A 15,004-nucleotide genomic window follows, 5' to 3' on the forward strand; every position below is an offset into this window, starting at 1 on the left:
ACAGACATCGATGTTCTCCATACTGAGGAGGGCTTCGAGGGTGTGTATCTTGAGGTTTAGACTTCTGGCATTGAGCAGTATGGTATATTTATCAGTTGATGGAGGAGAGGTCCTTGCAGTTTATGTAGACCTTATCCTGCTCGCCGGGTGGTGCTTTAATGTGTATGTGCATCTTGTGAGTCAGACAGAAATTTTTCCAACCCTCCCACCCAGTTACTGTTCTCTTCTTAAACACCACTGCCTTTCTAGTTGCCTTCCCCTAATGTTAATTTGCCATATATCTCATTTCCTCTCTGCTTTTACTGGCTGGTGTGAGTAAGCACAAAATTATCATTTTGCAAAATCATTCTCCTTCAACTATTTAAATTTAATGGCCATCCTACTCTATTCCATAGTACCAGAATAGAAAAGTGACCACCCCCTTTAAATCTATCTTGCTGTTTTAAAAAGACTAACTCTCCACTAAAACTTAACTTTTAGACAGGTAAAATTTAAGTTGCCTACTTTCACATCTAACTCCTCTAGTGCACACTGCAGTGTTTAGGATAAACCATTTTTTCTCTTACCTTTAAGCATCTATTGCAAGACCACCAGTTATTGCAGAGCCCACATTCTGCCTCTCAGTAGTCATCTTCAGATTAGTGCTTCTGCTTTCTCCTGGTGAAAGAAGAAGTGCAGTTATATTATTTCCTGGAGACTACTGATCACCAGAAAGCTTAATAACTGCTTATAGGTGACAGCTTAGAATCTGTGTTTATATTCTTATCCTGATGAGAGTAAGAGCATTGTGCATTGATTCCTGACTCTTTCTGGTTGAAGAGTGAGTGTCTGTGCTTAGCATACCTGATTGGTCTGGTTGCTATTCAAGGCATCTACCAGAAAAAGGCTACAAGCCTGCAGACCCTTGCATCATCTGGGACAAGACTGTGGATCACCAAAAAGGCTGTGGCCTACTTCTTTTCTTAAGATTGGTGCTAAAACTAGCTAGTTTTAGCTAGAACTAACCACCTTTTTAGTTTCAGCACTCAAACTTGTTTTCTTGTCCTCAACAATTGCTCTGAACTCGTTGTAAGCACTAAATAATCTACAAATTACTACAGCAGTCAACTTTCCTCCATTGTCAAGAAGAAAACAGTTCTTAGCACTTAAATTAATAAGCACCTATCCAGGCATGTCCATCAGTCAGCTCCCGGTGTTTTCTCATGTCCACCTGATGAATCTGGGCATCTTGGGGCAATGTAGCAATTGCCTCATTTACACTGACAACCCTCTCCTCCTACCACCCAACACTACAACCTGTGAGAGATGCACTTATATAGCCAAACTGGAAGCCAAGCACTCTCCAGCCAAGACTGGACAGTAAGTCAAGAGGAGAAGGTTAACACCTGCACCACACCACACTCAACACATAGTCCTTCAAAACCCACACTACCAAAACCCACAGATAGAAACACAAAGCACACACCAACATTCATGGAGGCTCTCAATAAAAATCTGCCCAAGCAACAGAAACCTCCCAAGCTAAAATGCAGACAACCACCACCCCCCAACACTACCCAAATGACGGATAGCCTACAAAATCAGTGTGCCACTCAACCTCAGCCCATATGGCAAAACAAGGTGCCCAACACACTAGTCATAGGTGACTCTATAGTCAGGCACACTGATGCCCCACTCACCAGGATAAACAAGGAGAAAGTTACTGTCAGCTGCCTGTCGGGTGCCAGGATCCACCACATAATGCACACACTCAGGTCACTCCACAACACTACACATATGACTCTGTCATTGTCCATGTTGGTGTGAATGAACTGAGACATACCTCCCTGGACTACATGAAAAGAGACATGGAGGAGCTCTTGGATATTGTAGCCCAGACAGGTATGATCCTATCCCTGAGTATCATCCTGTCATTGCTCAGAATGATACCACAGTACAATGACAAAATGATTGACTTCAACAATTGGCTAAGCTTCTGGTGTCATTCTAAGGGGATCCAGTATCTGTCTGCCTGGAGCAACATGGTCAACAGACCACGATACTTTGCCAGAGATTCTGGATACTGACTAAGGCTCTTGCCACCCCTATAGTGCCTTTTTTAGGCAAGGTTCAAATGCTAAATTCACCACCATAACAGGTACAAGCAAACAAACTCTGAGGGTAATGCTACTCAGTGCTAAAAGTCTAAACCTCAAAATGCACTCACTCGAGGCACTCCTTAAAATGGAGAACATTGACATCTGTGCAGTGACAGAGACCTGGTTCAAGGCTCCAGAGAGCACCCCTGCATTGCCAGGCTATAATTAATACCAGACCTTTTGGCCACCTAACCTGGAACGAAACACTAAAGGCAGAGGCATGTCCATATTCATTAAGGATATCCACACCTCCAGGCTAGTTGCTCAACATAATGCATCCAAAATTATCCAAGTGCAACTAACACTGGACAAGACTGCATTCCAGGTTGTAGCTTGTTACAGATCCCCCACCATGCCTCAGGATTCCCAGTCTTCATTTCTTAAGATGCTGGAAAATATTAAGGTACAACCCAATACCTTAATTATGGGCGATTTCAACTACCCCACCATCAACTGGGAAAACTACTCATGTGCCAACTTATTCGGTCAACATTTTCTGGAATTCATAAATTCCAATGCCTTTGATCAGCTTGTCCACACCCCCACCAGGGGCAGCAATATCTTAGACCTTGTCATTACCAATATGGGTAACCGGTGTTCCATGCCAGAGGTCAGCACCTTACTGGTCAGATATGACCACAAGCTAATCACCCTAGACATCCATATCCTACCCCACCCCCCATTAAGAAAACCACTGTCAAAAAGTACTCCAAAGTCAACTTCATGCTTCTTAAGACATAAGTGGCAAACTTTACAACACCCATGCAGATGAAAGAAAAAGTATGCCTGCTGAATCTTACACAAATGCACTGCATATGTGCATACATGAGTGCATGGATTGTGCCATCCCTAACAAAATCAAGACGCTATCCTCCAAAAAAAGGAAGCCAATCTGGTGGTCCCCTGCCATAAACAAACTCTATGACAGAAGGAAGAAGCTGTTGCAAAAAAGAGTAAAATTGCAAGATTGTAGGAACTCCCTGGTCATCCTCAACAAGAAGCTGAGATCCCTCATAAAATCCTCCAAAGCCAGTTATGAAAATAAAATCATCACTGATTCCAAAGACAACCACAAAGCATTCTACAGTTATGTCAAGAATCTCAATGGCAACACCCAGATCTGCTCTGAGCTACAGCACAATGGGAATAAATATACAGAACCAACTGATATTGTCAACATCTTAGCAGATAGGTTCAGTGCTAACATTACCCCCAACTCACCCTCCAAAGGGCCCATCTTAATACAGGGAGAATGCAAAGCCCCTGTAATCACGGGTGAACAAGTAAAGACCGCACCCTCCAAAGCCAAGAACACAGCATCCATGGGACCAGACAACATCACAGGCTACATACTGCATGAACTACAGAATGAACTGGCACCCTACCTAAGTACCATGTTCAATCATAGCCTCACCTTAGGCTATGGGCCTACTGAATTGTGCACAGAGACTGTTATCCCACATCACAAAGGGGGTGCCATCACGGACCCCGGAAATTACCGCCCATTAGCCTGACAAGTCTGGTTGTAAACAAAGACATAGGTAACCTTCAAACCCTGGACCCCACTCAGTTTGGGTTTGTAAAAGGTATATCATGTGTACTAAACCTGACTGACTTATTTGAAGCAGTCACTAGAGCCGTTGACGAGGCAAGGTAGCGCACACAGCCTATCTTGACCTTGCCAAGGGTTTCGATACCATCCCCCACTCTGGAATTATAGATAAACTCACTAAACTGGGCATAAATCCCTATGTCACAAGATGGGTGGCCAACTGGCTCACTGACAGAACTCACACAGTAAAAGTAGGTGACTCCAAGTCTGACTTCAGACCAGTGACGAGTGGAGTACCACAGGGTTTAGTCCTGCATCCTCTCCTGTTCGGCATCTCCTGCTCTGAAGTGCAGGCCAGCACAGAAGGTCTTTGGCTAACAAGGTTCACAGATGACTGCAAACTGGGAGCCATAATAGAATCACCTAATGATGTAGACATTCTACAAAAGGGTCTCACAGAGAGACAGATACTTGGTGTCAAGGTCATGGCCTCAAGCTCAATGCCAAGAATCCATTGTCATCTCCTTTGGGAAAAACTCAGTACCCATGAACTACCAGATAGGCGGTAGCTCACTAAACAATGAAAGTGTGATAAGAGACCTCGGGAGATAGGTGGACAGTAGTCTATCCTTTGATAACCACATTACCACAGTAGTCAGGAAATCCTTCTATGTGGCACACCTCATCACAAAAGGGTTCTCCTCTAGAAAAAATGAGGTCATTGTTCCTCTCTAGTCATCCCTCATCAGACCCATTATAGAGTACAATGCCACATTTGGCATGGATCTCACAAGACACCTACAACAATTGGAAAGGCCACAGAAATACTTCACTAAGAGGATTACCGGCCTCAAACAGATACCATACGCAAACCGTCTCAAAAAACTCCAGCTCTACTCTGTCACATATCGCCTACTCAGAGGTGATCTCCGCTTGACATACAAAGCTATGTCAAACCCAGAGCTGTTGGACATGCTACACTTAAAGAAATCCCAATCTCTCTGAACCACATGCTCCAGGGACCTAAATCTTGTCACCACAATAAACAGAACATGCTGGAGGGATAGATTATTTTCCCAGAGACTTCCCATATGGTGGAACAAACTACCCATTCATGTCAAGCAAAGCTCGTCATTGGCGCTCTTTAAGAAAAATCTTGATGACTGGATAGGAAATAGAAAATTCACCCCGGGGATCACTTCTGTGGCACTGCTTGACAGAGGCACAGGAGAAAATCATTTTCTTGGGTGGCGAAAGCCAGGAAATCTTTTTGGCTAGGCTTATATAGGCCCCATGGTTGATAGCCTAGTACCTACCTATGAACTTATGAACCAGTCTGTAGCACCCACTACCTCAGGGTATTCTGCTATTTGGTGGAAGAGACATATATTGCTGGTCAATGCCTCACAGGTGTTGAGGAAATATATGTGCTCACCGACGTGTGCTGACATGGTATCCAGGAACTGGTGGAGTACCCGGAATGCTGATGCCTGAGATCCCTATGATATCCCCAGTTGCCCTTTTGAAGGTACCTGTGGCTAGTATTCTTAAGCCTACACATACCTTGGTATCCACTAGGATGGGTTCCCCTCCTTTGGTTCTGTGTGTGAGGCATGGCCAGCACAGCTCAACAATTTGCTGTATAAAGTCCCTGTCCACCCTATAGCGCTCCACTATCTCCAGTTCATGTAGCCTCTGGTAGGTTACCCTGGGTCTGTATAGTCTTCTCCTTCTCCTCACTTTGGGTTGGTCGTCAGAATTCACATCTTCACCACCCTCAGCCTTTTGCACATATTGATGTATGAGAGCAACAGCAGCCCTAACATTTTGTTAGTTTTGTCAAGTAAAATTTCCTCATCTGTGTACACTGGTGGGGTGGTGTAGAGTTTGTGGGGAAAACCAGACTTGAAGATGTTTGCATAGTTTATAGTAGAGTGCTAAGCTGTTCCATGTGTAAGTGGCTGATTCTGATACATTTCACCTGCTAGCTATGTTAGTTCTCCTTGATTGCCTTTCTACTGCTTTTTCCCTCCCCATTGCCTTCTCATTTAAGCCCCGAGGTGCGACACACATAGCCAGTGCTCAGATGTGAGCAGAGCTGCTATTTCTTGTTTTTTTTTTTTTTTTTTTATTGTTTAAAACCTTTAGGCAATATAAACACTGGTAGGAAGCCTCAGACACACACCCTTCCTTAGCTGTGCTTAGCTAAGGGCAAACACAGGCCACAGAGCTCCAATAAGCTTACAGCATACATGACACTCCCCCTGATGAGGTAATCTACCTCTTAGACTTATACAATGGTGTTGCTGCACCTACATGGTTGGGTGCAAGCCAACAGTGAGAGGAAGTCTGTGTTTCAGTATCAATCCCCTTATTTGCATAAAACAGAATGCTAATTCATAGTTACCACACTCACAGTGAGCCTCCCCCCTTAGCAACCACTATTCCCTGGTATTGTTGTCTTATGCATGCCATTGACTATTATAGCAAAATGATGCTTTGGGTTTAAAAGCCTATTTCCAACTTTTTTTCTTATTTTCGGGCCTATCCCGTTTGCGCACCACTGCCCTATGCTTAAACGTCTGAGATCGGCCAAAAAACAATCAACTTATTATAAAATTGCAACAATCTTTCATGCCAATGGTCATATATTTGGCCATTGGCATGCCTACTGCACTGAATACATGCTTTCTTTCGAGCTGTCATGCCTCCTTTTTGTAATTTGCAGAAATGTATTTGGTTAGTAACAGAAAACATTTCTGCAGGTTACACTATTCCTGCACAGATGCCTGCCTGCTTTTTGGATCGCTAATTCACCTAATTTGCATGGTTTTCACCAGCAAATGAGGTAATTAGCATATAACAGTGATGTCAGTGCAGGAATAGTGTAGGAGCACCCGTGCACGTTCCGGGAGCTTGTTCCTGGATCACTCGTCGGCCATATTGTGTGCAGCAGCTCTTGCACTATTGATGCACTCTGTGCAGAGCTTGCTGAATCCGAGGGATGGTGATTTAGACATATGTGCAAGAAAAGAGAAGATAATTCAGTGAAGAATATTTAGGAGAGACAGACAGAAAGGGTTAAAGTATTGTAATCTCAAGAAATAGTATACCAGCTAATAAAATCTTCCCTGAGTAGATGTGGGAAACCATTGAGACATAAATATTAGCATGTTGCATATGAAACATGTCAAAATTAATAAAGGAATAAAAATTACAATAAAATACATTGCCTGGCTAAAATGGCTTCAGTCAAGATAGATCATACATTTTTAGTGCTTGTATAATTTTCTGTCAGAAAGGAGACATTTCTAAACATGTATAAAGTGTACATATACAGATCATGGATAACTGAAACAATGCATATACAAGGGACAAAAGCACATGTCCTGCTTCTGTGTGCTGCCTAAAATCACATGGTAATAGAGAGAGAGAACTGAATTTACTGACTTGGCATCTGCTTGCTACTGATGTATTTAAACAAGTGTTTGGTTGCCTCAAAGTTTGTGACTTAATATATTTACATCAGCTGTTGTATGTTCTACATTTATATGCTGTGTGGCACATCTAGACAGATAATTACATTTCTTTTCACTAAGTAATACGTAAAATGAGTGATTGATATCATATAAAGCTGGATAACTAAGATGACTTAAATGATTTAGGCTGTACTTCTCTAGTTGAAGCTTTTGATCACATTTTAAAATAATGCTATCAGAATAGAATGAGCCTGTACTGATGCTGTATAGATTTAAAAAAAAAAAAAATGAATGTAAAGGCATGACTTAAGACTGAAGCAGATATAAGCTTTTTATAGACGTTGCAGTTTTTCAAACAGCATAAATATATAAACATAGTCAAATTATTTACTGTTTGCTTCTGGAGTATGTCAGTTTTATGATAGACAAGTGTAAAAATGCACGAGTGCACAAAGCAATTTACTGAGATACCTACATGGGATAATCTATCTTACCCAAGATGTAGGGACCTCAAACGTATTGTATGATATAGAATTGTAAAAGGGTGAATTTGCCCACACAAAAACTACTTCTTAATTGATCAAACATTGTTTCGAACACAGTTTCATTCAAGAAAGCATTTTTACTTACATGACTCTACGTTTACAGTACAATAATACAGTTTGAGTGTGTGTGTGTGTGTGTGTGTGTGTGTGTGTGTGTGTGTGTGTGTGTGTGTGTGTGTGTGTGTGTGTGTGTGTGTGTGTGTGTGCGTGTGTGCATGTGTGTGTGTGTGTGCATGCATGTGCACGTGTGTTTGTTACTTTCATCAATATAAGAAATCTAGTAATTTTTTCTTTTCTGACTACTGAAAATGTATCCAAATAAATTGGCAGTGTTTGCTAGAAGCAAGAGGTTGATGAGGCTGGCATAATGGTTAAGGTGTTTACTATATAATCACCAGATGCAGGGTTTAATTCTCACGTGGGGTAATTGGCTAGGCTTAAAATGGTCCCCAAGGGCAGTTAGCCTAGTACAAGTCTATGAATCTATGCTATAAAACTTCTTTACCAACAATTGTGCAGATGTGCTGTATTATTTCTTCACTGCCAAAGGCATCCTGTATCATCATCACTATTATTAGAAATCTGTTTCTCCCTGGGCCTCTGCTGAAAATAGGCTCTGTCCTAGTAGGACTTTTCTGGTCAACAAATGTTAAATAAATAAATACAATTTTATTAAGTCTTGTTAATCTTTATATGGTTCCTCTCACCTGTTCTTCTTCACTGTTGATAACCACTAAATTTGACATCATTAACAGACAGGCATTCTTGCTGCTTTCCCAGTTTAGTTGTTCACTTGAGAAGAAATAGGTGCTGTTTCCAAAATATGTTGTCCAGCCAGAAAACTTGGAGGTGTCCCATTGGTTGAGAATGCAGTGGGTTCCTATGAATAAAACAAATAAAAATTATTTACATTGACTTAACTCTTAGTTAACTACATTTAATCTAAATTAATGTTTGCAAGATGCACTGTTTATTTACAATGCACAGAAACTGCAGATTTAAATGTTGTAAATCCTGACAAAAATAAGGTGTGGCAGCTGTTACATAGATCCTAAAAGTATAAAAGAATTTTATTAAAATGTATCTATTTCAGCAAGCAAAAAAAAAACAAAACACCAGTCTTCACTGCCAATTAGCGCACTGGGCATTGCAAACTAGTGCAAAAGGCAGTGATGCTGAATGAGGAGGCATTTCTGAGACACAAGTAGCAGAGTCTTGTTAGGGTAAAATAGCATGACATGCAGTATGTGCAAGTAACTGCATAATGATACTGAAATGAATGAAATACAAACTGAGGGTCAAGTAATATGCAATTAGTGCTACCGTACATGCTGCAGCAATTCAGATGTATATCAAGAAGGCACACTACTGCTCAGAGATCATCTATTCCAAGCTACATGAAGTGCTGGTATACAGGATACAAGAATGTTTGTGATAGAAGCAGCAATAATAGAGTAGCACATGCTAATGGCTACTCCCAGGGCCAGTACCCATGATGTCATGTAACACAGGCCTCTTTGTCAGTGCAGACAATACTGTAATTACATAATATATCACCACTTAGCTGACTAGCAGATCACAGTCCACTTTTGTGTGGATACGAGTACCATACAGGACCAACAATTAGAATCAAGGGGTATATGTAGACAGCCAATCCCAGTGGACACTAAGGTATGTTTAGTTTTACCCACAATGCCTTCAGAGAACTTCATCAACCTACGGGGGACAAATTAGGAATTACACAGGATTCAGATCCATATATCCTTTAGCAGCTCCTCAATATTATACTCAGTATGTGCAGGGCATATATGGTTTGGAAGGGCTGCAGAAGACAGAACCACTGTACAGGCATTTTACAACATTGCCTTTTCCTCTGAGGTCCTGTGAGCGATTGAATGCACAGATATCAGCATTTTAGCACCAGCTGGTCCACAGGGTTTCCACTACAAGAGGGCCTTCCACTATTTCAGTTGTAAAGTAACTTGCAAGGCATAAGTTACTATCAATACTGTTTCTACGAACCACTGATGCAGTTTGCATGATTCTCAAATCTTGTAGATGCTTGATCCATACCAAGATTTTGTTCATTGTCAGTTGCTGTGCCTGTCAATTGCTTGATAAGTACAGATATAGTAGACTGCAGAGCACATTAAATACATTTATCATGCAATCAAGAAGCAGACCACACATAACCAGAGTGTGCTACAAAGATGCAGAATATACCTTGGAGCCATGGATGCTGTTCCTCATCCATAACTCTATGGCAGAGATGGCATACAACACTGTGCATACAGAGGCATGGAACAGGGTGAAACATGTATTTTGGTCATCTAAAGGGATGCTTTTGCTGTCTAAATGCATATACTGAGATATTTTGGTATTCACTTGAAACCTGTAGATTGATATTTATACTTCATGCCATGTTTCATAACTTGTTTTTTTGGAAACATGTTCAGCAACAGAGATATAGCCCACCAGGGCTCACAATACCTGTTGGTGCAACAAAAGGAAAGCTTGGCAGCCAATCAAAGAAGGAACAGGTAGCAGCAATCAGACCAAATATGAAATAGAGGCAGGTGAACTGTATCAAAACACTAGTAAAGGGATGGCACAGAAAATGCAGAATAACATGATGCATGCAATATTATACCCAAGATATACAACACGGTGCTTGCAGTCTCCACTGCGTGCAACACATATGACCTTACTAACAGAGGTTAGGAGTGGACAGTGCATAGCTATCATCAATTGCACAGATGAGTGACACATTATTAGGTAACAACCAAGTTACAGTATGCTCCAGGGTCATGGGAGGTGTATGTGGGATCCGCATAGCATGACAGAATGTTATAGTGAGACAGAGATCGCATACTCCAGTGGCAGTATGGAGTTGCCATTTGTGAATAGTGGCAATGCATAGTGCAGTGCCCTGCAGCTCTGGGGCTTGATGCAGTCAGTAGCAAGCATGTCAAAGAAGTAGAAGAGCATGCATGTGCAACGTGATGGTTTGTCTCATGTCAGGAGCCATTGGGTGTACAGCAACCATGGCCAAGATGACTGCCATGTGTAAGCATGGCACGCCATTTGTCTGCATAGGAAATTATTGGTCCAATACTACAGAAATGAGAGAGTGTGGCCTTCTGTGGTGTCAAAGAGGTGGAGCATAACAAGTTCCAGTGGTCAGGTATGTGAGACTAGCATCAGTAGGTTGTGGGTGGCCTTTTGGCCAGAGCCAGTAGTGATGCTATGTCAGGGACAAACTGTGCAATATGACTAAACCTAGTCTGTTTCCAGTCAACTCACTTATAAATTCATAGATTGTTAATAGGCTAATGACCCAGGAGTTATTTCTAAGCCTAAGTTTTCCTGAAAGAATAATGATATCCCGTGTCAAAATTGGACATTGAGGGCCCATAATTTATAAACTGCCTCTGTCCACAAGGGACATGGATGCCTGTTCTACAGGAGAAACAGTCTCTGAGATGCATATCTGGATTCTTTTAAGGCTAATGAGACCAGGAGACCAAAGAATGGTTACCATATGCCTCATGGATGTAGCAAAGGATGGAATGTTAACTACCAGTGTCCAGAGGATCACTATCAGCTGCCTGTCCTTAGGCACCATATCAGTTGATGGGTGCTGTCATATCACAGGGCATGTAGAAATTACACATCATCCTGTGGGACACACAGTATACTCACCATCTCCATAATGGTGTGGGTGCATGCTGTCTGTGCCAGAATGAAAAACCTGTTTATCTGTTAATTAATAGCAAGTGCTGCACCCAGGTCAGAAAAAGTTCTGAAGTCATGGTGGCAACACACACACACACACACACACACACACACACACACACACACACACACACACACACACACACACACACAGACACACACACACACACATGCACACACAACTCATCACTCCCCTGTGAGTTGTAAAAGCACATCAGAGACAGTGTGGCTCAATGATGTCATCTGACTGTGACTCCCGTATAGCAGTATGAGGGTACAGTTATGGTTATAGTACATTTGGCTGGGTTTTGAAACATTCTAGATAGCACTCTCATATAGAGGGATATGTATGATCACTCCAGTTCCATTGCTGGTTGCAGGAAGTGCCAGTATGTCATCAGACTATGCCATGTGCATATGCCATTATTATCATCATCCACCCAAGACCTACTGACATTCAATAAGTGCTGTCCTGATGTGTTGGACCCAATGCCACTGCAAGCTATGAAAACACAAAAACAAGCCAGCTGTGGCCTCACTGAAATAATCAGCAACCCACACTCTGGCATAGTGTTATAAGTCGGAATCTGTGAATGTCATATGGATACCTATATATCATCTGCTGCAGGGGATTGTAGTTGCAGACTGTGAGTGCCTGGTTGACAGATATGCAGAAGGCACATAATGAATCCCACCTCATATGCATTGCACTGCATGATATGTGACTGGAATGGCTAACAGTAACCTGATGCATCCCATACATTTATGCAGTCATTACCAGTGAACTTCCCACATCTAGGTCACCAGATATGAAGGTCCAGTCTCCTTCCTCAGACAAGCATCCCAGGATCTCTTTGACTTCTATGAGTCAATTCTTTGTTGGTGGTTCACCTCTTAGGGTGAACATGTGTTTGGCAATTTCCAGTGCCTTATTCTTGGCATCCAGCAACATACTGGTTACCATTTGATTAATCTAATACAGAATCCTGTTATGTCTGTTGTTATGTACTGTACCAGATTCAGTCACACTTCCTACTGGTAATACCTGTCCTTATTATCTCTGGCCAGCATGTGCATGTTGTGTGTGAGGAGGTCCAGCAGTAATCTATCCTTCTGGTAAGTGGTGAACTTTCCAGTCATTGTGTCTCTTGCAAGATCATGATAGAAAATGGATTACACATTAGTCAGTCTGTGTGCATGGTTGTGTGCAGATGTGTGACATTACTGTATGTTGTCTCCACAACCTCACTTTCCTGATCCTGGTTCTACTGTGACACTTTTACGACTTAAATAAAAATTGTATCTGTGGACATTATCATGGCACCCTTACAATTTGCATTGCCATGTCTCCTCCATTGCAAACAAGCTATATGACATGACCTGATATGTGTGCACACTGGCACACGTGCCCCCAAACACTATCATTACATGACAGTGCAATGACATTGTGCTGTGCTCCCACATCCTCATACATATGTTGCTGTTGCTTTTTTTCCACAGTGGGAGTTCAATGCCATCAGTAGACATATTTCAGAGTTGGCTATCCTAACGTAGTAAGCTCCTGATTCTGCAGGTGTTCATATTAACAGTCTCTGACATTATGATGATGACACTTATCATTCTAAAGATAATGTTTGAAAGTGTGATCATTCTAAAGAGAACCATATAGGGTGGCAGTTATTATAATGAAGGTATTTCTTGCAGCTGACTCTGAATTGCTACACTGGCACACCATGCTACCTACACTAGGTCGGACTAACTTGCACATCCCAGCATTGTGTACTATTTGCTTTTACATGGCATCTGTGAATCCTATAGTGATGCAGGAGTAAACTGTAGGGTCATATTTTAGCATCTCATCACTACACTACAATCTGAGTCACACAATGTCCAAATGTATACCTCTGTGCACAAGACTACCATTTTGCTCCTCAGACAGACCTGTCTGAGTGGCTATGGCTATTTTAAAAATGGGGAATTGCAAAGTTCATTCATGTTGCCCAAGAATGAGCAAGATTTTCTTCTTCTTTTTCCACTGAATTTTCCTTAACACCCCTACTGGCCAATATGATAACCTTTTACGCAGGATTGATGCCTGTGACAACCTTGCCAAGACAGTGAGTGACACCACTGGCATCTGCCATTCAGGTGAGCAGTAAATACTTCACAATTGTGACCAGAAATAGTGTCACCCTGCCCTGCTTAGTCAGGTGGAAGCAGAAGATTTGAACAGAAAGCCATAATGTTACCCTCAGTCTCCTTTTTAACAGGTCTGAGACTGTATTAAATTCTTCCTTTCTTGTCTTATAGTATCTGAGGAGCAGATAGGAGACATGGAAGGATGCCACCCAATACAAAAATGCCTGTCCTGGTACTGGGGCGATGTATGTCATGTGAATCAATATACAGTAGTATTGCTTGAATAATATGAACAACATAAATGTGTATTAATGTGTTGTCTTTTTGTCACCCCTTCCCTCCTTTCCTTCCCTTTGACCTGCATTTCCAGTGGCAGAGGAATATCAGATGTCATCACAGGCCACACCAGTTGCTCCTTCTAGCACTGGGCTATAAGTGGTCACCAAACCTGCATCTTAGCATGGGAATGGATATTACCCAGGTGAAGGTGACCTGAAATTCTCAGAGATAGCTGCCTCTGAGGTCACTACTCAGGATAGTGGCCTAGAAGGGGCCAGCTGCAGTCTACCAGCATTAGCTGCATAGGACAGTGGAATATGAAATGCACTGGCAGTTGGATGACAAACTAAGAACTTTTGGGCTTATCTTCACATGGCTGGTTTAATTGCTCAACCAACAAGTCCAGATCATCAGGAAACAGATGCATATCCTGCAAGTGACATCAGACACGGAGGTAAATTATATCTGTGTGGACGTCCTCTAGGCCAGTGCAGCAGCCACCACATATCCTGCCCTATCCTTCATCCATAATCTCCCCTACCTTTTGTGACACTACCCATACCTTGCTTGTTGTCTACTCCTCTCCTTCACTAAGTACCCATCCTCTTTTATGTGTGATTGTCCACCATTGTTACTACCTTTTGTAAAAAAAATAATACTCCTGTCTGTCTATGTCAGTATTTTATGTTTGTTTATTTGCCACTACATCTTGTCCTTCTCCATTTATACCAACTTCAGCCATTGCTTATGACCTCCCCATGCCACCTTTGCTCTTCTTATATGAAAAAATGTGAGCCTTTCACACAAAAAATACCCTTCTCCCCCACTAATTATTCCTTATGGTTACCCTTGTATGTTTTTATCTGCTGCTGTTCTCTTATTTTCTAGTATCCATAATTCTTGGTTCCTGCAAATATATATTATGAAGTGGGTTGTTAATGTAATGTGCTGGCCCTTCTTAGCCCATCTGACAATATGCCTGTCCAAGTGATGAGGAGGTATGTTATGCAGATGACCACACATAGGGCCTTTATATACAGATATATATCTATATATTTATCTGTAACTCTCTCTCTCTCTCTCTCTCTATATATATATATATATATATATATAGTTATATATAACAACATATTGAAC

At 41.8% G+C, this 15,004-nt stretch overlaps 1 protein-coding gene across 1 annotated transcript in view; it reads right to left on the reverse strand.

Moving 5' to 3' along the window:
- The window catches only part of LOC122808665 (CD209 antigen-like protein E), a 512,375-nt gene that overhangs the window by 366,578 nt on the left and 130,793 nt on the right, over nt 1–15,004 (reverse strand). Inside the window, exon 4 of the mRNA XM_044079641.1 lies at nt 8,422–8,594. Coding sequence (XP_043935576.1) covers nt 8,422–8,594 — 173 coding nt within the window. The remainder of the gene's footprint in view (nt 1–8,421; nt 8,595–15,004) is intronic.

The sequence above is a fragment of the Protopterus annectens genome, chromosome 8.part0 (genome assembly GCF_019279795.1).
Source record: "Protopterus annectens isolate FY-2018-M chromosome 8.part0, PAN1.0, whole genome shotgun sequence".
NCBI classification, from domain to species: domain Eukaryota; kingdom Metazoa; phylum Chordata; order Ceratodontiformes; family Protopteridae; genus Protopterus; species Protopterus annectens.